General features: G+C 37.3%; 4 protein-coding genes across 4 annotated transcripts in view; all 4 read right to left on the bottom strand.

Moving 5' to 3' along the window:
• ralba (v-ral simian leukemia viral oncogene homolog Ba (ras related)) overlaps nt 1-10,057 on the bottom strand; it is a 21,817-nt gene extending 11,760 nt beyond the window's left edge. Inside the window, exons 1-2 of the mRNA XM_015032566.1 lie at nt 9,934-10,057; nt 76-289 (exon numbers count right to left, since the gene is read on the bottom strand). Coding sequence (XP_014888052.1) covers nt 76-189 — 114 coding nt within the window. The 5' untranslated portion in view covers nt 190-289; nt 9,934-10,057. The remainder of the gene's footprint in view (nt 1-75; nt 290-9,933) is intronic.
• Nucleotides 10,058-11,615: 1,558 nt separating this feature from the next.
• On the bottom strand, nt 11,616-16,767 carry rmp64 (ribonuclease MRP subunit p64). Its single transcript, XM_015032563.1, has 9 exons — nt 16,568-16,767; nt 16,279-16,433; nt 16,040-16,128; nt 15,514-15,642; nt 15,299-15,376; nt 13,444-13,736; nt 13,277-13,317; nt 12,536-12,747; nt 11,616-12,437 (listed from the first exon to the last, which is right to left on the bottom strand). Exons 1-9 carry the CDS (start codon nt 16,653-16,655, stop codon nt 12,104-12,106), a joined length of 1,419 nt encoding a protein of 472 aa, XP_014888049.1. The 5' UTR covers nt 16,656-16,767; the 3' UTR covers nt 11,616-12,103.
• An 819-nt stretch (nt 16,768-17,586) lies between these two features.
• On the bottom strand, nt 17,587-20,207 carry tex30 (testis expressed 30). Its single transcript, XM_015032564.1, has 5 exons — nt 19,901-20,207; nt 19,496-19,732; nt 18,940-18,991; nt 18,618-18,832; nt 17,587-17,809 (listed from the first exon to the last, which is right to left on the bottom strand). The coding sequence occupies exons 1-5, from the start codon at nt 19,967-19,969 to the stop codon at nt 17,639-17,641; spliced, it is 744 nt and encodes a 247-aa protein (XP_014888050.1). The 5' UTR covers nt 19,970-20,207; the 3' UTR covers nt 17,587-17,638.
• A 104-nt stretch (nt 20,208-20,311) lies between these two features.
• On the bottom strand, nt 20,312-26,931 carry poglut2 (protein O-glucosyltransferase 2). Its single transcript, XM_015032562.1, has 10 exons — nt 26,468-26,931; nt 25,292-25,497; nt 24,965-25,170; nt 24,227-24,304; nt 23,897-24,069; nt 22,732-22,969; nt 21,923-22,132; nt 21,083-21,172; nt 20,871-20,975; nt 20,312-20,455 (listed from the first exon to the last, which is right to left on the bottom strand). Exons 1-10 carry the CDS (start codon nt 26,653-26,655, stop codon nt 20,438-20,440), a joined length of 1,512 nt encoding a protein of 503 aa, XP_014888048.1. The 5' UTR covers nt 26,656-26,931; the 3' UTR covers nt 20,312-20,437.
• Between the last annotated feature and the right edge of the window lie 679 nt (nt 26,932-27,610).

Genomic DNA, 27,610 nt, shown 5'->3' with positions numbered 1-27,610 from the left:
TACTTCGTTACTTCCCACCACTGCTGATCAGATAGGAGTTTGCGTGTAGACCAGGTGTGTGTAGTATCAACTCACCTCATCATACATGAATTGCAGCGTGAGGGCGGACTTCCCCACACCTCCACTTCCCACCATTATCACCTTGTGCAGTGCCAGAGAACTCTGGTTTTTACCTTTATTGGCAGCCATCACTGGATTTTTCTCCGAGTCCTTCTCACACACTCAAACACATGTGCACACTCGCGCACGCAGTCACACACACATGCACACACTCGCCCACGACAGCGACCTGTGAATGACAAGAGAGGAAACTTAGCAGTGTGTACAGTGGATAACATCAATAAGGAGGGAACATGGGAGAAGCGGATGGGCAGATGGCAGTTGTTACTTAACAGATAGCAGCGCTCTGTGCCAAGGCTCTAGGCTGAGTTCCAACAAATCTTGAATCTTAACACCCACCGCACCCTTTAAAGTGCCAAATTGCCTACTCATGAATCCGAGAACTTTATAAGGTTGCCCATCAAAAGGTCATTGCAACTGATCAGGAGTAATGAAGCCATCATTCTCCACGGCAAGGCTGAATTTACGAAAGCATTAAAACAGAGCATCATGTGCTAGAGCCATTAAAAACGAAAAAAAAAAAAAAAAAAAAGAAGAAGAACTGACTGGCCATCTATCTGCTTTATAAGGGCCCTGCCCTGAGTAGGTGAAAGCTCAGAGTCAATTGCTTTTTGCCTGCTTCTGTATCTCCCATTCCTGTCAGATATAACTTTTAAACAGAGTGCTAACAGACTCCAACGCAGATGCCTTAAATGTCTCATCTGAGCTTCAATTAAAATGGAAAGTATCTCAAGGTTTGAATGCGCTGAGAGCTGGAAACCAAGCTTCTACTTTTCATATTTCTGCAGTTATTTAAAACTGTGATTATGTCTGCATTACTGTCACATTACAGCTGGATAAAACACACTCTTCACATTGTTCCTTTAGCAATTAGAAGTCCAATCATTTCATGTGTGCTTTAACCTTCATTTCCTGCTGAGTTTGTTTGCCAAGTGCGGTTTCTGTTTTGACAGCCTTAAAAAGCCAACAAAAATATTTATCTTACTTTAGTTGATGCGGCAATTTTCTTTCATTTAGGTTGAAGATATAAACAGATGGATAGAAAAATCCACCTCACAACAATATACTGAATTTATCTCAAGTATTTTAATTTTTTGTTGTTTTTGCAGTGTAAACATTTTACAGACTACAAGCTTTTAAAGAATACATTATAATATCCCAGTTCAGCTTTTGCTGCATGTTGTTTTTTTATGCTTCTTTTATTCTATTGTGGTCATAATAACAAAAGAAGTCTCTAGTCTTTCCGTTATCTATTAAAAGTCTTGCTCTGTCTCGCAGCCTCAATGAAAACGTCTTGTGACGTAGAAAGTACCGTTTCTATTTATAGCTTCCTTTAACTTCATTTTTAAAAACACCTTGCATCATTTTAGAAATAGCTAACCTTGAATCTTTTTTCACTCAGTAACCTACCACCCTGAAAACTGTTGGTGTTAGCGTGGCCTGGTGAAGCGTAGGTATGACCAAGTGTGTTCACGAAAAGGACTCTTTGTTTGAATTTCACGGCCAATCAAATTTACCTCTATTCCGAATTGTTCTATTGCTTAATTTATACGTGTCCAGTTTAAAATTATCCAGTTACCGGTCCAATCTGTACAAGTGTTGTATATTTTGAAAAAAGAAAGCCACTAATCTGTTGGCAGAATAAAAATATGAGGAGGAAGAACTCAGAGTAATATTAGTAGCATCTTTAACCAGTAAATGCAGCTAATCTATTTTATTAACTTAGCAAGAATGTACCAGTGTTTGGTCTCCAGGTGACCACTTTTATATTAACATGTATCTTGCAAACCTAATAGAGAACACTCAGCAAAATAAAGTCCTCCTGGGTCCACTGTGCTCTGATAAAAAGCATTATTCAATCTGTTGTGTGAGCTGATCTAATACAAAGACTTAACACCATCATGTGTTTACCTTGCTCTGGATTGATGCCACTTCTGTCATCTATATCAGTACATAGAATACCAACTGAGCCATCCAGCAACAATGTATAGCCAAAAGCACAAGTCCAAAACGAAATACCAGAGCATAAAAATCGCTCTAAAAAAGCAACTTTGACACAAACACTTCTGTAAGTTAATAATGTTAGAGTCTTCTAGCCCCTCCCAATATGTTTAGTACCTTATCTTTAACATTTTCTCTCTGTCCGTCTCTGTAGAGAGAGATCCTTCCCTCCTCTCGGGATGTCATGCTAATGGAAGCACTGAGCTGATTCATAGCAGTATTCATAATCTGCTCCTCCCTAACAGTAAACATTTCTGCTTGAAACCAGCAACACTCTCTTCAGGAGACAAGACTAAGAGGAGAAAGTCTTTTGAAAATACCTTAGAATTTCCACTTAAACTTGTCATTGCAAACAGAAGGAAACAAGCCCTAAAAATCAAATAAAACCTAAAAAAAATATCTCTGAATGGGCCACATAATGTGAGAAGTTTGGCCATTTTTAACAGATAACAGCATTTGAGGATGTGGCATCATGGTTCCACTTTCCCTAATCAGGGAATGAAGCCTGACCTTTGCTCTTCCTGTCTTTGTTATCCCAAACCAGGTCAGTGGAATAGTTGATATGAAGAATGCCCACATAAACACATTTACACACCTTCTTGTGGAACTTGCAGAATTCAGCATTTATGTATACGGGTCACCATTTTAATTATTCACATGTAACCCACTTCCCTGTGCACAAGCACAGAAGGAAAAACTAGGAAGGAATTAACATTAAACTGAACTCAATCAACTAATTTAACCAAAACCTCCAACATTACAGCAACACGCTCTCAGAAATGCTCAAAGTCAAGATAAGCCAGTATTCTGGCAAGTCTCACATGTTTGGTGCAAGCCCTTTAAAGAGGATCAGGGTTTGTGAAAAGGGAGGGGTGAAGTGTAACAAACCACTTTGGTTGCTAGGCTTCTGAAAAATAGATGACACCATTGCAATGTGGACAGCAGACATTTATTAGCAAGCCCTTCCGAGAACCACCCAATCTTCAACTGGTGTTTATTTTAAGACATGGGTGAAACTAAAACTACCTTTTCCAGGATTCAGCATAGAAATGCCTGCAACTAAGCAGATTTTTCACTAACAGAAAAATGTACTTGCCCACCACTTAACCAAGTGTTTCTTGATGCAACCTTTGGTCATTTAAGTACGAAGTACGGGTGCACCGATTGCAGTTTTCTGGCTGATCGCAGATCTTCAAAAAGTCTGACCTGCTGATTTTAATTGTTTTGTCTGAAATGCTGCTAAAAAATAGCAAGAAAGGTGCTGAGTTGGCACCAGTGGGGCCACTATTGTTTACTGTGAATGTGCAAACATTATCTTTTGGGCGGGTCAGTCAAACATCCCTCAATGCAGAGTAACAGAGGACAGTGGCTGATTTTCTGTGGATAAAATCAGCTTCAAATTTAAGTATAAGCTGATCAAAATCTCCCAATATTCAGAAAATCATGGCCGAATTATTGGTGCACCTCTAGTATAAAGTGAAAATAATCACCTAACTTTGAAAACAATTTGGACAGCATTCATTGCTCATAAGCATTTCTACCTGTACATTGGTATGGTCAAAGAATATCCACCATCTTGACTTTAACTGTGTCATTTATGAACAGTAGCTTGGTCTCTCTCACACAGGTGTTGCATTATTACCTTTCAAGATTGATGAGAGTTGCATCAAACAACTTACAACAAATATTATGGTTAAGTCAATTATGTACAACACTACAAATAGGGTAGAAGAAGACTTATTTCTTACAAAATCACCTTTTACAGGATTATTGCTACAAACTATGTAGTCACAAAACAGTCTTAGTTTAGTTCTGGTATCTACCTTAGCCTTGAATCTCAACAAATTAAGTCACATTCATGGTTATTGTGTCTGTGCCATGTATGCATTGATGTATTAAATAGACATCTGAACCTCATTTGATTTCTTCTGTCCTTCTACTGAACCTTCAAACTGAGGTTTGTGATCAGATCACCTGCTCACCTCACCCTCAAACATGGAAAACTAAATTAATCTCAACACTGACAACTTACCAAGTGAGCAGAAACATTTAATTACTAATTGGAGCAAAAAGTTTATGTTGAAATCTCAATTTTATATATATATATATATATATATATATATATATATATATATATATATATATATATATACATATTTTTCCAGAGAACCTCTTTGCTCTCCTTCATGTATGCATTACTCTTATTACATCTATAAACCAAACGGTAAATCATCTTTTTAGTATTTTGTCTTTATTTGCTACAAGTCTCAAAATTAACTCCAGGAGCTGAAGGATAAACCTGGTTCTCTCATCTTGCTGTGCCAAAACAATAACCTGACAGAGTCACAGTAATGAGGGGAGAGTAAGAATGGGTAAGACGTTCCACGACCCCAGACCAGGTTTCAAGACTACGACTCCTTTATCACAGTGCAACAAACAGTGCAGAATTTAAGTGAAGCCCTGCAGGTGGCTTTGCAGAAGTCTGTTTGGTTCTTCATATGTAGCAGTTATAACAGTCACCGCCTGTGGAGATCAGGAAATGATTTACTATACTTAAAAAGACAGCTACAGCAGATAGGAGCCCATTTTCGTCCTACAATGCATACTAACAAGTATTTGCCTGTGGGAGTGTACAGAGAAGCCTTTGACAAAACTGGGCAACTGAGACCTTAAATCCTCCCTGTGTCAGAATCCTCCCCACTGCAGCAACACTAAGTGGGCTGCTTTTCTTTTTCAAACCAATCTCTATTTAAAACACTTCCTGTTTTATTTAATATGAAAATATCTTCAAGGTAAAAATGAGGTACTGTCTAAACTGTTCCCAATAAAACAAATTAAGTCTTTTCTAGGGTTGAAACAATTGGATTAATCGTGATTAATCAATTACTGAAATATTTGTCAACTAATTTGGTAGTCGATTAATCATTAAATGGAGTTAACAGACTCTATTAGAGATCATCTGCAGAACAAACTCCACCCTCAGAGTAGTAATTAAGCCAAAACTGTGCAAACAATATTGCATTTCAGATGCAATATTTGTCTATAAATATGTTCTAACTCGAACTCCTTAATTGGCATAGTTTTGGTGTTTATTTTCTTATTTAAAAAATTAATTGAACTATTTTATTTGCAAGTGATGCTTTGGGAGCTTTTTGAGGAGTACGATATTTGCAGCGACATGCAACTAACAAAAAGTCAAGAAAAGCTTCTTGGAATAGCTGAGCTTCATTTGGATGTTTTTTTTTCTCAGTCAGAAAACTTTAAGGTTATTGCTAGAGTACTGTCCCGTATTTAAGATGATCTTGAATTTGGTGGTCACTTCTGAAGACACCCACTTCACTTTGTTATTTAAGTTGTTTTTTTTGTTTCGTTTTCCATTGGTAATTGGTATGTGTATATGTTGTGGCCCACAGAGATGGGAAGCTCTGAAATTAATCAGCATTTTCTCATTACTATGCAGCAAAGTAAAGGCATTTTAACAGGGGTATGTTGATTTTTTTTAACCACTGTTTGTTCAAAAATCATTTCATTACTGCTGACCAGCAGCCAGCTGCCCATTTACCATCTCCTTAAAGGTTAAGTTACATACCACCACCTATGCGTAGGGATGACACCTATAGTTTCACAAAGTAATTCTTTTTGTGTCCTTGTCCCAGAATAGAAGCAGAAAAAAGGAAAAATGATTTATTGACTCAAAGTGTGTTTAACTCACTTACAGTAGGTGCCCATGTATTCCCCTTCAAGGTCAATTTTATTGGGTTGTTTTCTGAACAACCTACCATGTTGTGCTAAAAACAACAGGACAGGTTATTCAGTAATGCAGGTGAGCATTAGAGGGTTGATCAGAATTAATAATCCTTAATATTTTATACATGCTCCATGTATGATTTTGTATTTTACAGATAAAAAAAATATTCCATTTTATTTTTTTATGGATCTTTCTGTGTAAAGTCCAGTTATTTTATGAGAAGTCAAAGTTTGTGGCTCTGCATAGCACCTTAATAAATTTGGATCTGACTAAATGTACAAAATTTAAATGTACAAAATTAAATTAAATTCCCCACATTAATACCTGGATTCTGAATTTAGGTCAGATCACTACGCGTCTAGAAATTTTTTAAAAGGTAAATTCTAGCAGTACTAGTAGAAATTTATTGTCACATAAAGAACAATGCCTATATATGCAATAAAAAAAAGAATTACATATTATTAAAGCATTGCTTTACGTTATTTGAAAAGAAGACAAATACAAATTTTTATTGAAAGGTTAATTCAGCAAAACTGGAATAATTTTTCCACTTTAAATTGAAAAAAATAGAAACAGAGAATGATCACGATGGCAACCAGTATAGGGTAATTCATCATTCTAGTTTAAAAATAACATTGTTTCAAGTTAACAGGCTTAATTTCATGCTGTTTAATGCTTTCTCCACCCTTCATTTTGCCACTTTTATACAGATATAGATGTTTGAAATTTAAGGTAGAAATTTGACAATGGGTGAGGTCGACAATAATCACTGTGTACTGTCTGCTTTCAGATTCCCCAAACAAAAGCATTTCAATTCAAATGTTTTTAAATTCAATTAGAGGATTACAAGTCATTAAAAGTGCTCTGAATTTTACTAAAACAATAAAAAGAGTGATTTACACTGATTAGCCAGGGCATCAGATTGTTGTGTAAATTCATATATCTTTATTTGGCTTGAGCATTTACATAAATGCACACACCATCAGGTTTGTGAGTAGAGACAACCCACTCAGTGTTGGTCAGTGAAACGAAGGCCTTGATTATAGCGTATTCAGAGAGTGAGAGACTGAGGAAAGAGGGGGTTGTGATCTGAGAGACTCCAGGTGTCCCTACATTAATGAGAGCTCTAACTGGAAACTCTCCTGCTGCTGATTAGGATGCAACGAATGCAATTACGAGAAAATATTATTTAAAATTTAAGAAAAAGAATCACAAGTTGCATATGAACCATGGAAGAAAAAAAATAGCATAAATTCAGTGAAAGTAGATCTAAAATTTCTGACACTAACAGAAGTTTCCATCACGCTGAAACAAAGCTGCATTTTAAAAGGCAAACAATTGCCACAGGTAGCGTCTGTCGCAGCTTGGCAAACATGCCCACCGGCAGCAGCTGCCAGCACCGAGTTGGATAGAATTTACGAATATGAATATTATAAAAATAATTTTAAAAAAAAGGCTGAACGTTTTTACAAATGTACATTTGCATAACTTGTTCCTCTTCCTTGGGGGAAACAGGATGCTCCGCTGTGTATTGCTAGTTCCTTACATCCTCATCTGCTTTCATCATCAAAAATGAGCTGAAGCTAAAGCTAACAATGCATCAGCCGAGTGTCAGAATCAACATAATTCAAGTCTCATTTAGTCACTCACTCAATCACATTAAATGCAAAGGTAATTAGTCATTTTTCTGTGCGTTTTTATTGAATTTCTGCATAGAATATTAGCAGAATAACAATGCACAAAAAAAAAAGATAAAATTATATATCGTATACAAAATCACAGCAATGTAGTGTTTGAACTACAAAAGTGACTGTATGGAATGTGGTATTTGTTAACTGTATGCCAGGTGTATGAAAAAGAATAAAATTGTGTCAGGAATTACTATGACAAGTTTGAGGTGGGAGATGTTTTTGAAAATAGCTTCAGGCTACAGGAAAAGAGACACAAAAAGAGCCATCTACTCATGTTAAGCTATTGTGTGCTTATTAGAACTTTGTTTAAAAATCTGAACTATTCGTTTGACAGTTGTGATGCAAGTGTGATCTGCTTGTAAATGTCTTTATTGCACACACTGTGGTGGCAACAAGTGACACACTGCTGCTCAACTCAACAGTACTTTCAGTGATAGTGTTTGTTGTATCTTTTTGACCTACAAATGGCACAGCAGGCAGATGGAAAATAACATGAAAACAGCAAAGCTGCATGATATTTGTGGACAAACAAGAGGTTCCACTTTAATATAAACTGTAGGTGTGCCTCATGTATTTTTGGTTAAAATATGTCCGGTCTTCACTCTCTGAAATGACTCGCACTGAATAGGGTAGCCAGAAATTTTACTGAAGCGATACTTCATTCTACTCAAGTAAAAGTATAATAAAGTACAGTGTAGTAAAATTACTACGAAAACATTTGTTTTCCTCCCAAAAAACGTTACTTAAGTAAATGTCATTATTTACTACCCACCTCAGAAACATAAAGATGGTGAGGTCTGGACATGAGCCATCCTGACCGACTAAAGAGACGTGAAGGGGGAAAAAATGTCTATCATGCTCTAACAAGCTACAGAGTAAAACAAAGACAGTAGGCAGATGTCTACCAAACCAAAACCCATGCTGAGTTAAGAGAACATTGTGGCTTAAACAGAAATCGTTTAGAACTATTTGGCCATTTTTAACTAAAAGGCTCGTGTGGACGTGTGTGTTAATGTATACTCTGAAATGCCTACGCAATGCTTTTAAGTAACAGCAAAAAAGTCCTAGACTAAAACATAGGCACCTTTGTAGAATCAAAAAAAGTTAGTAATCTGATATATCCATTGTGTTTCATTGCTGAGTAAGCACTGTGTTAGAAGTAACATTTGAATCTAATCGCAGGGGGGTTGGGAATGAGTAAAACCCACAAATGCTATTTGCTGTGAGAAGAAAAAATACCCAACAGTCTGCATTAGCTTCTTAAAAGCCAGGCCAAAACCCTACAAAACTGCCAACCAATTCTTAAGCTGGTTTCCCTGAAAATGCTGCAAATGTGCTGGGCTCAGCATTCTGTTCACGAGTTGTTTATGGGGGGATGACTGCATGTTTCATTCCAAAGCAGATCCTAAAACAACAAGTTTATGCAGCCAGTTATCTGGAAAAGGAAACACACATTTCACTTCCCCTGCTACCTAAATGGACCTGTCATTAATATCGAGATGGAAGCGTGGTGCTTTGCTAACACCGTCCTATACACCCCTCTTTCTTACTCAAAAACAGAGAAGGAAAAACCAACCCGCATCTCGACATTACACTGTTTATATGTAAACTATCATCTAGCAACTGACCGAACTGGCTTTGGATCTGTATGACTCTGCGTCCTTTAAGAGAGGAAAAGACGAACGTAAGACCTAAAGATCAGGTTGCCTAGTCTGAAGATACCAACAGATTTACAACATCAGCAGAAGAACACATGAGCTAGTTTGGGTGTGTCTTCATAGTGGCAAAACTTTACAGCAGTAACAATTATGACCAAGGTGCTGCTTATTCAGACATTTAATGATGGGAGATATTATTGACGTACTTATACTATGAGGAACTCACAAGTTTGTTAATATTAAAAAGAGTAGTTCACCCAACTCGTGCTTTAACAGTTGCGAATACCGTTATTGTTAAAGAAAAATAAACAGTAGTTCCAAACCGCAGCGTAATGAAGTAAACATAAACGTTCATTCGGAGTATTTTTTACAAGTCAGAAAAAGAAAATTAAGTGCTAACAGATCGAGGGAAAATGTCCAAATCAGTTATGCTAGCGTGAACTCAATCAATGGTGCTGGTATTATTCTACTATTAATCGGGTTTTCTATTTAGAAAAAAAGTTTGACAACCACCACAACGTGACGATTTCATCACATTAATCTGGTAACTACCAGTTTTTAAACACCCATATTCCCTTAAACGCTGAGCACTTTGCCTCCAGCAGTCACTCGCTTTGTCCTTAAAAACGTCTGGTAACGTTATTTCAAGAGCCATGCTAATAAGCACATAATAGTACAACTACTTTACCGAAATAAGAAGATTCGGACGCCTTACCGAAGCGTAGTTCCAATGACTGCCCTTGGTTGATGCTATCTAGCTGACTGCTTTTCCAGCGCAGACCGACGCATTGGTTCTCCAAATACAAACCGCTCCCGTAACAAAAGCCCCACCTTACGGAAGTAAAAAACAACAGATGACAGGAAGTGACGCATCTGCCCTTGCTCCAGTTAAAGAACCCGGTTTGTGGTTTTTGTATCTTATAAAAAAACATGCAAGCAAAATTGTTAGAACTGTGTGGGACTGTGAGAAACATCGTCCAACCAACTTCTTAAACCACTTAATCGAAAATAAAAAATAAAAAAAATACAACACAAATGCAAAACAACCAAGAAACAGATCTTGTGGTTTTTAAATCTTGTTCTGAAGGTTTTTTTTGTTTGTTTTTTTTTTTCAATTTCACCTTGGAAAAACAACTAAGGAAGGAACTAAGGATGGATAATTGATTCAAAATTGTACTATGTAAAAAGGGTAAAAAGTAAAATGTCCAAAATCACTGCAATATTGTATGAAACTAAAGACATACAATGCAACACCAGTAGAAGTGACCTTTCAAAGATAGCCAGTTCTTCACACGGTCAAGAGATAAACAGAGACCAACAATACCTGCAAACACTTACTTCTAAGTTCTGCTTAGACCCATCCATCCATCCACCCTCCATTTGCTCTACACTCTTGTCCCTTAGTGGGGTGGGAGGGTTGCTGGTGCCCAACGTTCCGGGCGAGAGGTGGGGTACACCCTGGACAGGTCACCAGTCTGTCGCAGGGCCTGCTTAGACCCATGAATCAAATTTTTGAATCTGAGAGCATGTGTAATACTTGGTCCATACTGAATCCAGACCAAATAGCCTGTAATGGCAAGGCTTACATCAGATACTTTTTTAATCTTATAAACATTTTAGCACTATGATGCTCTTATGCAAATATTTCATCATAGACATTTTAATCCTTCTAATCTTATAAAATAAATAAAATGTAAAAAATTCTAAACTTGGCATACATTGCATTTTTCTTTTTACATTTTAGGACAGAAAACAGAACCAGCTTCCAGAAAGTGAAACAAAACCTGTATTTTTGGAGAAGACAATAAAGCAGTGTCGTGTTTTAGCTTAATATGCACTCAAAACTCAGTGCAGCAATAAAATCCTAACTTTATGGTTGTACCTTGATCTTTGGATAAAGGTTAACACATTAAGACAATAGCCTTGTTTTTTATTTTTATAAAGATCTAAAAACTGTTAAAATTACAGGTTTAAAAGAGCTACCAATTAATTGGTTAGAGGCACGACAGTGGTGACGGAGTTCTCGGCCAGAAAACGTATCATTACATTTAACATAATCTGAATTGCAGGATCTCATGAGTTTTAAGATTAGATTAAGAGCATTAATAAAGCAGCTAATGATAGAGTAGATTCTGTAATTTACAATGAGAGTTTTTATTGCAAAGCTACAACAGAGCATTCTAGACGTTTGATCGTAAAAAGGAAATGTGAGATATAAGTTGTCTAGATACGAGTTTATGAGCTGTAACAGACAACAATAAAAAGACGCAAGACCCATTGTTTGGTAGCGCCTTCCAAACGTATTCATGACTTTTGAACTTTAACCTTTTGTTACGATGCAACTGCACATCTCAAAGTATTTTATTTGGATTATTGTAACAGAATAACACAAAGTAGGGCATATTTATGCAGTTTATTTTTATTTACAAATAAAAATCTGAAAAGTATGACATGTATTTGTATTCAACTCAATACTTGGTACCACCAGCCTCAATAGTACAGCTGAGAACTTCTGGAATTTGTCTTGGCCAGAGCTCCTTAGCATTTGGTTTGTACTTTACGTGGTCCATTTTAACACGGAGACATAGTATATGCAGATTTCTTGTTTCCTTAGCATTTTCATCATATTCTAGGCATTTGAATACTATCTATTAACCTACTACGTTCCAAAAATTCAGAATAAAACAGAATTCACATACAAAATTACAGAAATGCATCTGTATCCTGTGTGATGAGGTGCAGCGATGTAACAGGTGTAAAATGTAAATGTATCTGTTCTAATACAACACTTAGCATAAATGCAATTCACACAACGATTACTGACCTGATGATTGACCTTCACTCAATGTTGTCAACTCATTAGTCTCGTCTTGGTTTATGAAGCATTACAAGCCTGCAGTTGCAAATATATCATCTATGTCTTCATTGCTATCTGGGTTATTAATCTGTAATGCTCTCCTGTTGGAAGCCTTGCTTTTCCCGACATCTTTAAAATACACCACTGGCCCAGAGTCTTTTTGCTGTCCAAGCAGTACTGTCCTCTTAAAACTAGTCCTGGCTCTAGATAACATAAATCTTTTCCAGAGTGAAACAGAATGACTTCTTCGGCCAGTGATCCTCTTCGTTACGGCCGTAAAACGAAAAGTCCTCACTGCTGATCCCTGGGGAGATACAGCCTGGCACACTTTTCGTCTGAAAACCCGAAGCTTCCTCTGAACACTGAGTAAAAGGGCAGATAATGAGCACAGTTAGCATTCAAAATGTGTCACAGAAGTTGAAAGTCATGGCTGAACAATTTTATGTTTTATTCATCTTACTTGTGTCCTTCTGCTTCGAGACACTTCATCTGTTGGCACTTTATATGCAGGAATGTAAGGAGACGTTTTGTCCTCTTCATTCTTTCAGATCCGCACCACTGAATTATCTCCTCCAGATTGGCAGCCAGGAGTGCAAATGTAGTAGCCTCACTCACTTGTTTCTTGAACTCTTGTTTCTTGACCTTGTTGCTCAATTTTGAGACAGTCTTGCCCTTTGAGATCAAAATGAGACAATAAGGTAAATAAGGACAAATAAATACTTGATAGTATTTAATACTTGAAATAAATTTAGTCGCACAAAAAAAGTCAGTCTGCTCACTGTCTTGTCAGAAAATAAACATGGTTTCTACTGCAGCTTCATTGTTTACAGTTCCAATTTGTATTTATTTTTTTGTTATTACTTTGACTGTGGAGACTGGGAAGTTTAAATAAAAAGCTCATTTCTGACACAAGAAGTAAGAAGTATCCAGACCAAAGGTGTTCTCTAGTCTTTCCCATTTTAAGAAGTAACTAAGACAAATTGACCACAGGAAGCCATGAATTCCTAATTAAAAGTCCTTACATCTTGTTTTTTTTGCCACAATTTTTGTGTACAAATATATAAATAGGGGATTTTTTTAAATATAAATGTACTAAATTCACTTGAATTCAATTTTCAATTTTGTTAAAGTTTTCTGTGAAAAAAAATCAGCTGTATATGGCACATGTTAAAGGAATAAACATCTTGGTTATCATACTGACCTTGAAGATAAAAGGCTTGCTGTCAACATCAAAACCGACACCTGCAAATTGATTTTTTGCATAACAATTGGTTAGGAGGAGAGAAATTTTGCAAACACCTGATAAATGGAGATAATTGGTTTGTCAAATTGCTTGCTCTGGTCTTGAATAATCAAGTGACTTCTTACCTGTTTTTCTTTCAACAGCCTTCCCAAGGTCTTCTTTAAAGGCCATCTGCTGTTTATTGTTTTTGACTTTAGCTTTCTTTGTTGTTTGGCATTTTGTTTTAGGACAAGCGTGAAACGCCGGGTGCTTCTTGAGCACTAAAGCATCAGAGGGACCCAGGAACTCAGCCATATCTGCTGGCAAGACCGTGTCGGTGAGGAAGGGCATGGGTTTGGCTTGGGCTACAGCTTTCAGGAGTTCCAGGAGCCACTGGTAAAGATTGCAAAGGCTGACCAGTAAACCACGAAAAAACACCCTGATGAAGCAAAAGAACCAGATCAGTCATTTTATATGAAAAGAAAAAGCGTTTCCAAAAGGCCACCCAAACAAAATTCTTTTGTATATTATGTACAATACACAGCAGCCTAAAGCCAGGAATGCAGTTTCACAGGAAAAGTCTTTTCCTGCAGCATCAATTAGCTCCAATAAAAATGGCTGACAGAATTGGCAGAAATAGCTTTTATATACTCCTGCTTTGCAGAAATCAATCACAGATCCAAGCACAGTGGAGCGGTGTACGAGCTATAAACTTTACAGCCCCACAGAGGAGAGACTCTGCGCCAGGAGGTATTTGGATGGCTTCCATTTCTGTCACATCCATCATCAAATTTCTCCACAAGTAATCACCAGTAATGTTTGCTTTCAGTCACTGTTGTTACAGTTCATTTATAACATTTACCACTGGCTACTTAGTCCGAATCAGATTTCTTAGAGTTATCCTTACCCCCAAATATCTCCCAATTCCTTAGCATTTAATGCAATAAGTGATTAAAATATCCTCTAAAGAAATGGGACACTTCTTCTCGAATCTGATACATCAGTTTTCACTGAATCGTACAAGGATTACTGACTTAAGATGGCCGAGTGTGTTGAGTAAACAGTTATCAGCAGACATCAGGCTACATTATTGTTCAATGCTTGTTAAAGTGGAACCAAACTGCAATGCAGAAAGTACCCTAGTAAAAAAACACTTTGCAATATTTAAACTAACTGCTAACTGCAAGAACACATAAATATGTCACCAACTAATATACTGAGAACAGTTTTCTTACTATGGCAGTACATCAAAAATACATCACAATGTTTTTTGTTATATCATTTTCGGTCTAGTGATCATATACAGTTTTGGAAAAAATATAATTTCTGAAAACATGTCTGCTTCCTGAACGAGAAGTATTTAGTTCCAATGTTTGTTGAATTCCAACACAAGCAGAAGTAATAATTATGTGGTTATATTAACACAGTCAGTGCCAAAGACTGGTGGGGAGCATGAAGGGAAGAATAACTTTTAAAATCACTTTATTCAAACCAAATATGGATTTCTCAACTCTATCCAGGGTAAAACATTGGTACTGTTTTATTAAAAAAAAAACAACTTATAAACTTGTTTCCTTTGAATTGAAGTGTTTTATACTCAGTTCAAAATACCTAATTAATCCCAGAGGAATGAAATGTTTTATTTCATATTACCAAACTTGTAAAGATACGTAGATGGTAATGGGCAGGAAGGCTCTTCTGCAGCAGTCTGCACTACATCAAGTCTGAGTATCCACTGATTGAAAAATAATTCCATTTATTATTTTATTTTAATTAAAATGTTTGTTGTGATGGCATCATGCTATATATTGATAATGTCGCACTTGGTTCTAATTTCTGGTCAAAGAAACAGGAAGGATCCCTGAAATCTGATGGTTTCAACCTTTGACTTCTGAGTCAAATCATTCTAAAAAGCAGAATTAAAGTTATTTTTGTGCTGCTCTATCTCCCGCATCTAACTAAAGCTGCAAATATGAAAAAAAAAATAAAGTAGCTACTTACCATAAACGACTCAGCATGCTGGTTAGCACTATATTCAGGATGAGAAACTCCTCCCATTTCATCTGCCGCTTTGCTAATCTGAAAAATTAATCTGTTAAAGACAAGCTAACTCTGACAGAGATGTTCCAAGATGCATCACAAACCCTCTTTTGGGTCTAATAAAAATAACATTAAAACCTGATCTACAGAAGAGCGTGAACTGCTAAGTAGGATACATGAAAGCTCTGCTGCAGCGAGACAGAGTGCAGCTCAGCAGCTTGCCAGCTCCCAGCACTTTCAGACAGGTCCACTCCAGCATGGGTTGACTTGGAACGTCACAGTCTCCCTTCTTGCTGCACAATGCCCTAAAACCCATGAAGAAACTGTAATTAGAGACTGTACATGCAGCTGCAATATTGTAAACAAAATGGCTTTGCGGACACCAGAGAGTGGGGAGCACAAATGATCATGGGATTTTGGCTTCACAATGAAATGACAACTAACTGAGTGTAGATTTTATCTTCAATACTCCCTATCATTTATAATTTTCTCTTAGTGTTCTGTTAGGGCAGTACAATTTTGGTAAAAAAAAAAAATCACATTTAAGGAGTTATAATAAGAGGATTAGCCATTAATCCCACATTTCTCATGGCTGAAAAAAATGCAGTCAAAGAATTGTAAAAACTGCATTGTGTTTTGTAACACATCTGACTTGTGTGTTAATGATAGCTATATTTACAACAATAATTAGTTAAAACTTACATTTGAATCTGATTGGGACATAGTTCTATTAGCCCCTGAAGAGCAGCATCAAGCTTCATAGTCTTCAGTCTGTTTACACATTGTTCAACCTGTAGGACAGAAATAGACAAGCTCATGTAGAAATTCAGGTTAAGATTGGAAAGTCTGAAACTTCTATTGCTGCTCGACATTCTGAGACTTGAAAAAAGAAAATGTGACACAGCGAAGCATAATGTGGGGTTTCTGCCTGCAGTTCTCACCTGCTGTAAGCCCTTGAAGGTCTTGTTCCCCCTGTAGCTGTTGTTCAGGATGTGCATCAGATCGTAGAGAAGCCGAATCTCCGTCTGCAGTAGCTTACTGTGAAGGAGCTTCAGGACCTCGTCGTTTTGCAGCAGCAGGTCTTTGAAGAGTTTAACTGCAAAACATAAATGGTAGATTGTCAATATCCCGGCAACAGCACGTGGTTAGGGTTAGGTATAATTTCGCTTCATGTGTCTTTAAGAATGAGCACACAACAAGCTGAGACATTTTCTGTTTGGACGTTCAAACCTGTTTCTGGAGCAACTTTTATGCGGACGACTGAAGTTGCACAGGGATACGGAATGTTTACCCTGTTCCAAAGCTGTTCCTCTGCCATGTTCCTCTGCTTGAAATGTGCGGAAGTGGAATAGCCAATAGCTTTTCCAACAACGGTGACGTCAGAGTTGGCCTTAAAGGAGCCGCCACAATATTAACTCTCCACTGTACGGACTACTGTACTCGCATTTTCTTGCCCTAAAATAGACTGCGTATCAAAATCTAAAAAACTAATTATATAAATTTGCATTCTCATTGCTAATAGACAACATATAAAAATAATGCATACCTAAAAATGAGTTTTTATATTTTATTTTAAAATAATTTCATTCATTAACGCATGTACAGTTATTATCTACAATAACATCTTTGTCTATTCTTTGTATTTTTCCAATAGGCAACTTTGTACAGTTGAGGAGTAAAACATTTAAATGGATATCTTAAAAAGTCACTTAAAAAATGTAGTTTTGATCTCCACAATTGATCATTCTTATCCGTTCTATAGATAATTTAATGAAGATACAGATCATCTTTTCTACCTAATCACATATTGAACTAGTGTGTTATTTCACTCTTACTGCTTTTATCTGCCTCACTTTCTCCAAGTAATTTTTCTTACAGCTTCATTACCACTGCTTCATCTTTACTGCACTCAACTGGACGTGTGATTTCTAGTCTTTTTTGTCTTTAAGCGGGAAGGGACTGGCTTAATTCAATTATTTAAATTTATTTTGTGGAAATTATAACCTATTAAGTACTGCAGGCATAGTTTACTGTAATAGTATAATAGTAAACTAAGCCAAATAGAATATACTGTGGTAACAGCCTGAACTACATACCTTGCATTAAAATGTATTTTCTTCTCCTTGTGCACCATTATTTACTTACTATATCAGAGAAAAAAGTCTGCTTTGAAAACTACACTGAAAAAGAAATGTATCTTAATTCATGATTACATGATGCAGCAAGCAGTATTAAGTCATTTATGCACATTTAAGTTGTGATATCTTTTATTTAACAGCACATTGAAACAAACACCAAATGTTAATTCCCCAATGTTGTTTTGTCCTTTATCCACTGGAGGACTTTTAAGTTCACTTCATCCATTACAGAATCCTCAGGCCTTCCTTTCACAGTCAGACCGTGGCTGCCTCCTTGTAGCCAGAAAACTTCAGCCTCGGCTTTCATATCTTTTAGCACCTCATTAAAAAGGTCCTGAGCAAAGAAAAAAGAAGGAAAGTCACCACTGTGGCCTGATATGTCATTGAATCTTCAAGTACACACCTGGCAAACACTGATCAAAGAGAGGCAGAGTTAAAAAGGAGACTTAACAGAATTATAAATGATGAAGAAAAAAAAACAAAGTCTGTGAAACCAGTAGAGAAGAAATGGTGGAATGAAATAAGCTGCTCTGCGTGCAAGAGGGATGGTTTATGTGTATGAATACATAAACTACAGTCATAAAATATTTTACTTTAGAATATAAGCTCAATGGAAAAAACTAAGCCCAGTCTTACTGCTTCTGTAGAATTGAAAAAAGTAGATGTAGCAGACAGATGATACTAAAATGCACTTAAGTGGTGATCAGCAAAATGACCAACAAATGTGTGTTGACACAACGGCAAGCTGGGAAAAACATCAGCAAATATCTAAGAGAAACAACTGTATCTGCCCACAGATTTAGGAAGCGCTACAGGAACATGTCGGGACAATTTGAGGTCCCAAACACAGCAAGTCATTTTTTTCAATAATTTTGTTCAGTTTTCCCATATTTTGAGAACATAGAACATCTCAAAATATTTTATTGCATTTCTGGCTATGCGTTAACCTCCATATTGAAAAATGAAACCTATAGCAGTATGCAGAATGAAGATGTTGCAATGGAACAATGCAAAATCCAGACTGAAACAGATTGAAATGTTGTGGCAGGACATTAAAAAAGGAGAACAAAAGCAAATGTGAAAAAAAAATCTACAAATGTAAATCCATTTCCTCATCCAATGCAGAACATTTTCACCCTCACCCCGTTGCACATTGTGTCCTCAGTGCCAGACACAAACAGCACACAAACACTCCCAGGCAACATTTTTAAATCTTCACTCCGCTGATGACGGGAGTGCGTCTTTCCTGGTGGGTGCAGGGGGAAAGAGAGGCAGATGACACCCTGCACTGCGTCCTCAGACTCATCGCTCAGCTGCCTGGTGAGGGCTGCAGCCGCACGGCATCCCATTGACCTGCCTGATTTTATCATGAAAGGAATCCCATTTAGTGCAGTAGTTTGTCTAAAACACAAAGAAGCTATTATCAATGGAAATCAGCATGGACAGGAGGCATTTTCTATTTACCTCCAAAAAATATGTTTTTCAACGTGAACCTCTCCAAGGTTTTCAAGTAGTCCTGAAAGGACAAATATGAGTGTTTCTTATTTAAATGAGGACTTTGCAATTAAAATAACAGCAGGATTTCACAACATGCAAATTTCTTAAAATGCACACCGATAGCAAATGTACATTTTGCCTTATATGAATTCCAGTCAATGATATCACAAGAGACACAAGAAAGATCTGATCAGCTGCTATTGCAAACTGTATGTCAAATTCACACTAGTTTACATATTTCTACATTTAACTGAAGCAAACAGTTTCTATTCACTACTTGAAACAAAAGTCACATTCTACTTTATTTATTTTACTTAACTCTTTTGAATTGATTCTGCGGTTTGCCTTATGCAATTTCATTATAAGGATTTTCGCATAGACCCTTGTTTTTTAGGGAGGGAGGAGAAAAACAAAACTGAAAAACTATAAAATTCTGTTCAACAAGTGTCAAAATAGCTCACAAGCCTGATTTTTTCTTTAATTTTGCAGCAGTTTTCTTTTAACAGAACCAATAAATACTTACCCAGACAGCATTATAAGCTTTAACTCTATAAGCCAAGTTCAAGCCTTTGCATGTGAAACGGAGGCAGAGTAAACCGTCTGATGCCAGAGCGCGTGCAAGAGAAACTAAATGTTTGAAGTTCATGTCTCCTCCCGCACCGTGTGTTAGTATGACGGCTGTCCGAACATCATTCAGTGACGCTGGAACACACAAGACTGCGTCCAGACTCTTTGTCCCGAACGGTACTTTTACAAGTTCCTGAAAGATACGTTTAACAGCAAGTCATTCATCTGGACAGTTCACTGCACTCTTCCATGACGTACAGTCTGTGTATCCTCATCTGCAGTCTCTCCGTGTGAATTCTTTCAGCCTAAACTGCTTGAAAACGACTTCTATTTTTAATTCGTATGTTATTTTAACATTTACCTCATTAAACTTGTCCATTGTAGGCGGTTCTTCTCTGTAGTCTTCAAAATGACTGAAAATGAGTGCCATCTAGCGCTCAGGAGTGGCATTTACAATTATTCAGTTTTTGCCTATCTGAACATAAATTTTGGAATAGTGCCACATATTGAATTCAGGTCTGGACTGCTGATACGTTTCGTAAAACACGTAGAAAATGTAGAATTTTCCTTTAATTTCAAAACTATGCGCTTATCTGTGTCGGTTCATCACATAAGACAATTTAAAAAAATGGGGAAACTATGATGTTTCTGTATGCAACATGCAAAACATGAACACAGGGCTAATAATACTTTTACAGTGATTTTATGTGAATTTAGCGCCAATGTGTAAATGCTGAATAAAGGCAAGGAAATAAAAAAAAACACAGAAATGTAAAAAAGAAGAATTTTAATTATATAAAAAAGTGACATTCATCTCATAATAAACAAATAAATCATAACTTCAAAAAATCTCTTGGCAATTTCAGATATGACGCATTGGTCTTCCTATGGTGTAAGATCAAAGTTCATCTTTTGCCTGAAAAAGGGAGAACAGTGAAACAGTAAAAGAAACACTCATGTTTGTCCTTTCAGGACTACTTGATGAACCGCATTAGTAAAAAAAATAAAATAAAATGTAGTGCGGTGGCAACTCATGCACAGCAGAGGGAGCCAGATACTTTAAAATGAAAGTATGTTACTGGAAGCAATAGTGTAATACTATTACAAAAAAGATAAATTTAACTGAAAATCTAGTTTCTTAAACTTTAAAGTGAGTTAATAACAATGAATCACTTTGGCCAACAGAGAATCCATTTAATGGAGGGAAGAAAGACAGTTTTTCAATAAAGCAATCACACATTTAAGAACAGATTGTTGGTAAATATTTTTTAGCCGTTTAACACTTGTTCTAAGCAGCCCTGGTATAAAGGAAACGTGCTGAGATCCCTTACCACTGTCCGGTCGCAGGAACATGGAAACAAGTCATCTTTAGGTTGCTCTACAAACTCCATGCCCTCCCGAACCTTAGGCTCTGTGATCTGCAGTCTGGAATACTCCTTCATGAAGCACAGCAAAAATTATTTTATGAATATTGTTTACAACCAACATGATTTATTCAGGTTGGTATAACAGCAAGGGTAAAGGAAAAATACAGCAGTGATACCTTGAAAAGCTTGTAGTAGTAACAGAATATCCTATCTCCCATTAAATGACTGCGGGCAAACTGCTGACCTGAAAGGGCAATTTTCCTTGCCTGCAAAAAGATGAGTGTTTTAAAAAAAAACAGAACCACAAGGAGGAATTACGCCCTGGAAAATCAATAGGTCACATGTTGAATTTAATGCTTTTAAAACATATACAACCTAAAAGAAAATACACACCCAGCAAGCCTGAAAGAAAAACAATGCATCTCAACTTATTTGTTAAATTACAGGAACGTGAACTATTTGTACCTTCTTTACAAACTAAAATCTGACTAAGTGTACTCTGCATTTGTATCCAAGCCCCCTGAGTGACAGATTATATTTTGTACACAAAATCATGCCGAAATATACAGCAGTTTGTGGTTATATCATGATTCCATTTCAAGAGGTATGAATACTTCACTAAGGATTGTATAATTGATGAGCTCCTGTTGATAGATTTATATATAGTTAACTCGGAGAGGCATAAAATAAACTCAGCGAGTCAATAAATTCATACTCGTGAATTATGTATTCTTAAATGGACTGCCTACAGTATTACACAGCAAACTGAAGAAATCTGATAATGCAAAAATAATGTGACCATAATTTAACAGATATAATGAGGCCTGCATTTTTCCATTACTCTGTTCGTCCAGTTGGGATTTTAACAGTGGATTCTGTAGATGGTTCTGCTTGAAAAGTAACAATGTGTGCTCTCTTGATAATAGAAAGAAAATAAAAAAATCTGTGTGTGAAATGGTTGTTCATAACGACACCAGTTCAGTTTTAGTGACCATAATCATCCAACATATGATCACCTCGTCATCGTGGTCTCGGGCCCACTTGATCTTTTCCAGCAGGTCACCCAGGTTTGCTTTTATCGGGATGTAATGCTCCCACGGCCGCAGCTCGTTGTAGAAATGCTCGTAGTAGCTGGAATCCTGCTTTAAGACCACACTGTCTCCTGCCAGCAGGTACGGCAGACGGTAGGCTGCTACTGTCCCATCAATGTTTATCTGGTACTTATACTGCAGGTGAACAAGAAGAGAGAAATAAATTAAGTGAGATAATTACCTTCCTGAAGAGAAATTAGTTTCTAAATAGTTTACATGTAGGTATTCCATACTTCTCTCTCCACTTCTGCCCGTTTTTAAATATAAATTCAAAAACTTCCTGAAGAGGGCAGACATTTTTTATATTAGGCTAGTTTTTAACTTATGGGATCTACAAATGCCAGGCACTAACGTATACAGGAAGGAAGAAAGGACAAGAATGAAAATGAAAAAATGGATACAAGAAAAGAAAAATATGACACAAGGGCACAATGAATGACAAAAGGAGGCAAAGACAAGGAAAATGAAGAAGCTCACAAAGTAGGAGGGAAGGACACAAAAACTAAAGGACATAAAGAAGGAAGACACAAAAAAGAACTTTGGAATAAGGGGAATTTATGTTTCCATACTCCTTGTGTTCCTTTTCCATACTTTTACTGACTGTTTCTGCATCTAAAGTTGTACTTAACTTGGCAACTAGTATTCCTGCATAGTAACTTTAAAGATATGACTAATTGGTTTCAGGACATATTGCACAGAGACGACATGTCTTCATGCAGCTTCACCACTCTTACCTTGAAGAAATCAAAGAAAGAGACGTGTTTGACCAGCGGGCCGTAGAGACTCTCATCATGTTTGAAGAAGAAGAAGTTCGTGAAAGCAGCATCTATAAAGTCGGGGCGAGCTCTAGACAGCTTGACCAGCTGTAGGCGCTCCTGGCGGCTGTCCCGGCCCCTCCAGAAGGCCGTGGCGTTCTTCTCCGGCCACGGCGGCCCCGTGTTGGCCTGGACCGACATCATGTCCAGGCTCACTCTGTCCGGTGCAGGAAAATACAGAGTTGAAGTCAAACCTCCTGCTGTTCCAGAGGGTAATAATCTAACTGTGTGACAAAATATACTTCTGTTTGGCCAAACTCAGTGTCTTAAAAAAGCAAAATAAAATTTGCAGGCTGTGCTTCTTGCATAAAATAAGAGTCTAAGTCATTGTGATAAATCGGCAGAAACATTACAGACAATAATTTATATAGAAACATTTTATAAGCAAATGAAGTCTCCTGTAGACACAAAATGAATGAAATCTACTCATTTAATTGATATGTGACCTAAAATCTAATCTTTCAAAAAAGCAAATTTTAAACGTTGATATTCTGCTTTTCCATTTAAATAATGTTTTGTTTTTAAAAGTCTCCTCAGTAGAAACAGTGGGATTTGTTTTGTGTGTTCCTGCTGCAATCAGTGTCAGTTTTGCAATGTATTAACAGGTGCTGGCTGCAAATGCATGTCAAATTTTTTTCAGACTTATCTGTAAAAAAATGTTCTATTGGTCTATCAGATTAAATACATCGAAGTTAGAGATTTTAAATGCAAATAAAAAAAGTTCCTGGGTTGTAAAAACTCTGGCAAGGCACTGAAGGACAGGGTGCCTGTTCTAATGGAGGAGTTTTCTGCTGGTCTATTTTTAAATCTTTGCAAGGGCAGGAAGAAGAGACAAATTACTTCCTTTGATTTTAGTTTATGAGAGAAATTCCCTTGAGCGAAACCAGCAGAGGCTTCATTTTCAAAAAGCTCCTGGAGTGCACTCCAAGTTCACCTGCATAAATTGCTGATTGTGTCTAATAATAATAATAATAATAATAATAATAATAATAATCCTGTAAGGTTTTGCTGAATGAGACTGAATTATACTACTAACTCTGGTGCTAAGCAACACTTAATATGCACATTGATTCAAAGGCCCTACCTTCCCATGCTCTCTAGAACCGACTCAGTCAGGTCGTAAGTGGGCATGACGATATCTCTGGTGTTGTTTGAGCCACACCAAGAAAAGATAGGATGGAGCTTATCAGTGGGTTTCCTCTTCTCCAGGGGCCAGTCACCCAGATTTACAAAGAACTCAACATCAGGGAGTCGAACCTGCAAACACACCCTTATAGAATATCAATGATTCAGCTCCTGTCTGATGTTCTCATATATATATTCATGATGAAAGCCTTGCAGAAGAGAAGCATCACATTCGATAGGATCAATATTCTAAATTAAAGGGTATTAGGTTATTCACTTTAAAGCTCACCTTTCTTGTGAGCGAGAGTAAGATGGCATCCATGAAGATTCTAAAGCCGACATGTTCTCCAAATGTTTTCACATACACCTGGAGGAGGAAGGAAGGACAAAATGAAGAAGCAGGGTTTCCCCCAGTACATTATAAGCTTGGCGGGCCCCCAGGCTTTACTTGTGTCCCCACCAGGCTAAGTATTGCTTAAGTTATTTACACGTATCTTTTGTTTTTTTAATGTTTGCATTTTTAAGATTTTATAGTTGGTGTTCAGGCATCAATCTTCCAATAACACATAATTATCAAGTGATATTTTCAAGTTTCCTGTCAACTTTAAACAATTTTTAACTCAAAAACACGGTGGGCCACTGGATGACTGCCCGAGTGCTCCAACCACCAGGCTTCGCAAGTTTCCTGGGGGAAACCCTTTGGCAAAAATAAGTCACCCTAACCTCTTTTGCATTTCAGATTGATTTTTAAGTTAATCTGGGCTCATTTATAAAACAAAAAACCCATTCGATTTCTGAAAAGATGCCATGTTGGGAGTGACGCTTTAGAATGATGGGTCAACTTGCGTTGATTAATCTCATAAAATCTCAATCAGGTACACTGATGTTTGTGAATGCAATTTTACAAAATCTGAATAAAGCTTAAGGGGTAAAGGGGATGCATTTAGGATTTTTTTTTGAGCTGTTCTTTTATTGAACCTGTGAGTTATAATTTGTATAATTTTTATAATTACATTTTTCCAAGTACCTTGTTTTCTTTAATTGTGTAATGACAGAGGCTTTGGCGCTGCCCAAAGCGCTTTGGGATCTCCTGTGCGTTCAGATCTGGATCAACACTCGCATAAAGGGAGAGATCCCTGCTTATCTGGGCGAAGGACTCAGGACAGCGCATGTTTTTCTCCCATACAGAACCACTTGGCTGAGGACAGTCACAGCCTTCGTGGTACACTCGGCCTGGGAAGGAGAGACATATTCATGCTTTTTCACCCTGTGTCATAGCAACAATGTTGAAGTTCCACTTCAAAAATGTAATCTTTTGACACACATTGTTATGGCAACTTGAACAGTTTTCTACCTTGGAGAATATAGGGTGACTTGGCAACATGCTGGGCTTTCAGCAGAACATGGATGCGCAGGTCAGTGTAGGTGGCGTACATCCTGTAGCGGACCAAGAACGACCCATCCCGACGATCAAGAACTTGAATCCAGATCCTGGTAAACTGCTCTGTTGGGGAGACCATCTTTACCTCAAAAGTCTTCTCTCCAGGCGACGAAGTTAAACTAAAAGTATCAGGATACAGAGAGATCATTTATGATTGGAAATAGTTTAAGATTACACTGCCTGCTTAAAATTAAATCTGATATCTACTGTGGCTCCCTGCGCAAAATGAGTGAAAATGATACAGCTAAACAGAGAACACACCCTAAATGTGGAACCTTTAAAGTTTTTTGTTTTTTTTCCCCCTCAGAGGACAAAAGATGTGTGACGAAACTGCCTGAAGGTCAGCTCCATGTGTTCTCTCTAGTTCTAAGTTTCAACTTTTTTACTTTAGCAAACAGGGAAAATAGAAACTGTAAACAGATGAGACAGTCTGCAGGTAACGCTAAATACAGTAGCAGCTTTTTCCAGTTTTGATAACTATTATCAGAGCAGAGAGAGTAAATGCTTTTTTTCAGCCAGAAGTGAAGTCAATATTTGAAATATTTGCCCGGGATATCTTTACCTAATATTAAAATGTGTTTGATGATTATATGCTACTCCGTTTTTTTTTTCTTTGTTTTGTTGTTTTTTTTAAAGATATTTGATATATTCTCAGATATTGTACCAGTTGTTGTAGCAGGATGTTACAGTTCTCTTTAAATGCAAATGGTTTCCAGACCATTAACTGTTCTGATCCACAGCTGGGCCTCGACCCTTACTTTAAGAACTGGACTTAAAATAGATTGAGTCGACTTGATTTAGAATTCTATCCGATTGGGTCCAAACCGAAACTGCTTTCTGTAAAGGGCCATAAATCTATTATAAAACATCGCTATATAACTAAACTAAACTGAGTTGTACTTGTCTGCACTCTTGTTTGGAAACAACTTCCAAAAATCGATTTTTAGTTATTTATTTTTGGAGGACGGTTGACGGCAAACTATTAAAAAAATAGGAAAACTTTCAATGTTTCACATTAAAAAAAAACATCCATTACTTGGGATTGAGGGAGGGAGAACAACATACGCAGACCAGGCCAGATTTACTCACTTTTTCCCTGAGCTGTCCACCGCCTGAATATAAAAGAATCGAGCAGGGAGGACGATGTCCGCCTCCAGCCCTGGTCCCCACACCAACGTTTTAGCAGCGCTGATGACCGAGCCAACCTTTTCTCCGGATAGCTCACACCTGAACACCTCCAGACTAAAAACCAGCAGCAGCAACAGTCGAACAGACATAACGCCAGGTCTTCTTTTCTTTCGATCGAGCCTTTTTTCTCACTGCCGTCTTCTGCTGAAGCCCACCAAAAGATGAGAAACACAAGGGTCGTGTCTTAATATGTTCCGTTTCCATCTGCAAATGCTCCAGGCAGCAGCGGCATTGCTAATATTTAATGTCTGTTTAAAATAAACTTCATATTATTTCTGCTTTATAAGTATTTTCTTGCAGTTCAGCTAAACTTCGGGAATCTGCTTAATAAACCTGGGAGGCGGGCTCAGACCTGGCAGGGAGGAGCTCCTATTGGTTGAGGCTTCGAGGAACTGTAGCAACAATTGGCTTCAGGAGCAACAAAATACTAAACAAGAACATGATTGGAGAGAAACGCGGAAGTAAAATAAAATATAATTGGCTAGGTCTGCTCTTTTTATATTGCCCGGCACATGACACAGCTACGGCGGCGCAGGAGGAGTTTATCTATAGAATGGAATGGGGGGGGGGGGGGAAACAATGTTCTGAAATAGGAAAGAGTGTCAATCTAAAACGGGGACCGTCAGAGACATTATCAAACAATATTAAAAAACTAATATAAAAAGCATATCTATTCATTATCTATGTCCACTGTCTATGCGGTTCTTATTTAACTCAAATGGTGATTTGGCGAGAGCCAGGATAAACCCTGGACAGGTTGCGAGTTCATCATTGTGCAACATAGAGATACACAGATCAAAGAACCATGCAGATTAACATCTTACAATTTTCAGAGACAAAGTAACCAAACTGTCATCCTCTGGACCAGAGCCAAAGTAGCTGGAAACCACAAAAGATCCATGCAAAAAGAGACAAGGGCAGAATTTAAATCCAGGACAATCTTGCTGGAAGGTAACCATTGAGCCTAAGATTTGATCTTAGCATCAAAACAGACAAAATATGTTTATAACAGACACATGGCTCTTTGAGCTGTATTAGCAAAAT

This window comes from Poecilia latipinna, unplaced genomic scaffold (genome assembly GCF_001443285.1).
Source record: "Poecilia latipinna isolate Pla-1442-1.1 unplaced genomic scaffold, P_latipinna-1.0 Scaffold245, whole genome shotgun sequence".
Taxonomy (NCBI): domain Eukaryota; kingdom Metazoa; phylum Chordata; class Actinopteri; order Cyprinodontiformes; family Poeciliidae; genus Poecilia; species Poecilia latipinna.
The sequence above is the reverse complement of the archived record's forward strand: the minus strand, read 5'-3'. Positions and strand labels throughout refer to the sequence as shown.

What these genes read in the sequence shown, in the direction of transcription:
- rmp64 (XM_015032563.1), bottom strand. Translation starts at nt 16,655, where the DNA reads ATGGCAGAGGAACAGCTTTGGAACAGGGTAAACATTCCGTATCCCTGT. An exon ending in CCTTCAAGGGCTTACAGCAG is followed by an intron (nt 16,129 to 16,278) that starts GTGAGAACTGCA and finishes TCTGTCCTACAG; the next exon opens with GTTGAACAATGTGTAAACAG. An exon ending in TGTCCCAATCAGATTCAAAT is followed by an intron (nt 15,643 to 16,039) that starts GTAAGTTTTAAC and finishes CATGGGTTTTAG; the next exon opens with GGCATTGTGCAGCAAGAAGG.
- poglut2 (XM_015032562.1), bottom strand. Translation starts at nt 26,655, where the DNA reads ATGTCTGTTCGACTGTTGCTGCTGCTGGTTTTTAGTCTGGAGGTGTTC. An exon ending in GTCACCCTATATTCTCCAAG is followed by an intron (nt 25,171 to 25,291) that starts GTAGAAAACTGT and finishes TCTCCTTCCCAG; the next exon opens with GCCGAGTGTACCACGAAGGC. An exon ending in CTTTCTTTGATTTCTTCAAG is followed by an intron (nt 22,133 to 22,731) that starts GTAAGAGTGGTG and finishes GTTCACCTGCAG; the next exon opens with TATAAGTACCAGATAAACAT.
- tex30 (XM_015032564.1), bottom strand. Translation starts at nt 19,969, where the DNA reads ATGGCACTCATTTTCAGTCATTTTGAAGACTACAGAGAAGAACCGCCT. An exon ending in AAGCTTATAATGCTGTCTGG is followed by an intron (nt 18,992 to 19,495) that starts GTAAGTATTTAT and finishes TTGTCCTTTCAG; the next exon opens with GACTACTTGAAAACCTTGGA. An exon ending in AGGACACAATGTGCAACGGG is followed by an intron (nt 17,810 to 18,617) that starts GTGAGGGTGAAA and finishes TTCTTTGCTCAG; the next exon opens with GACCTTTTTAATGAGGTGCT.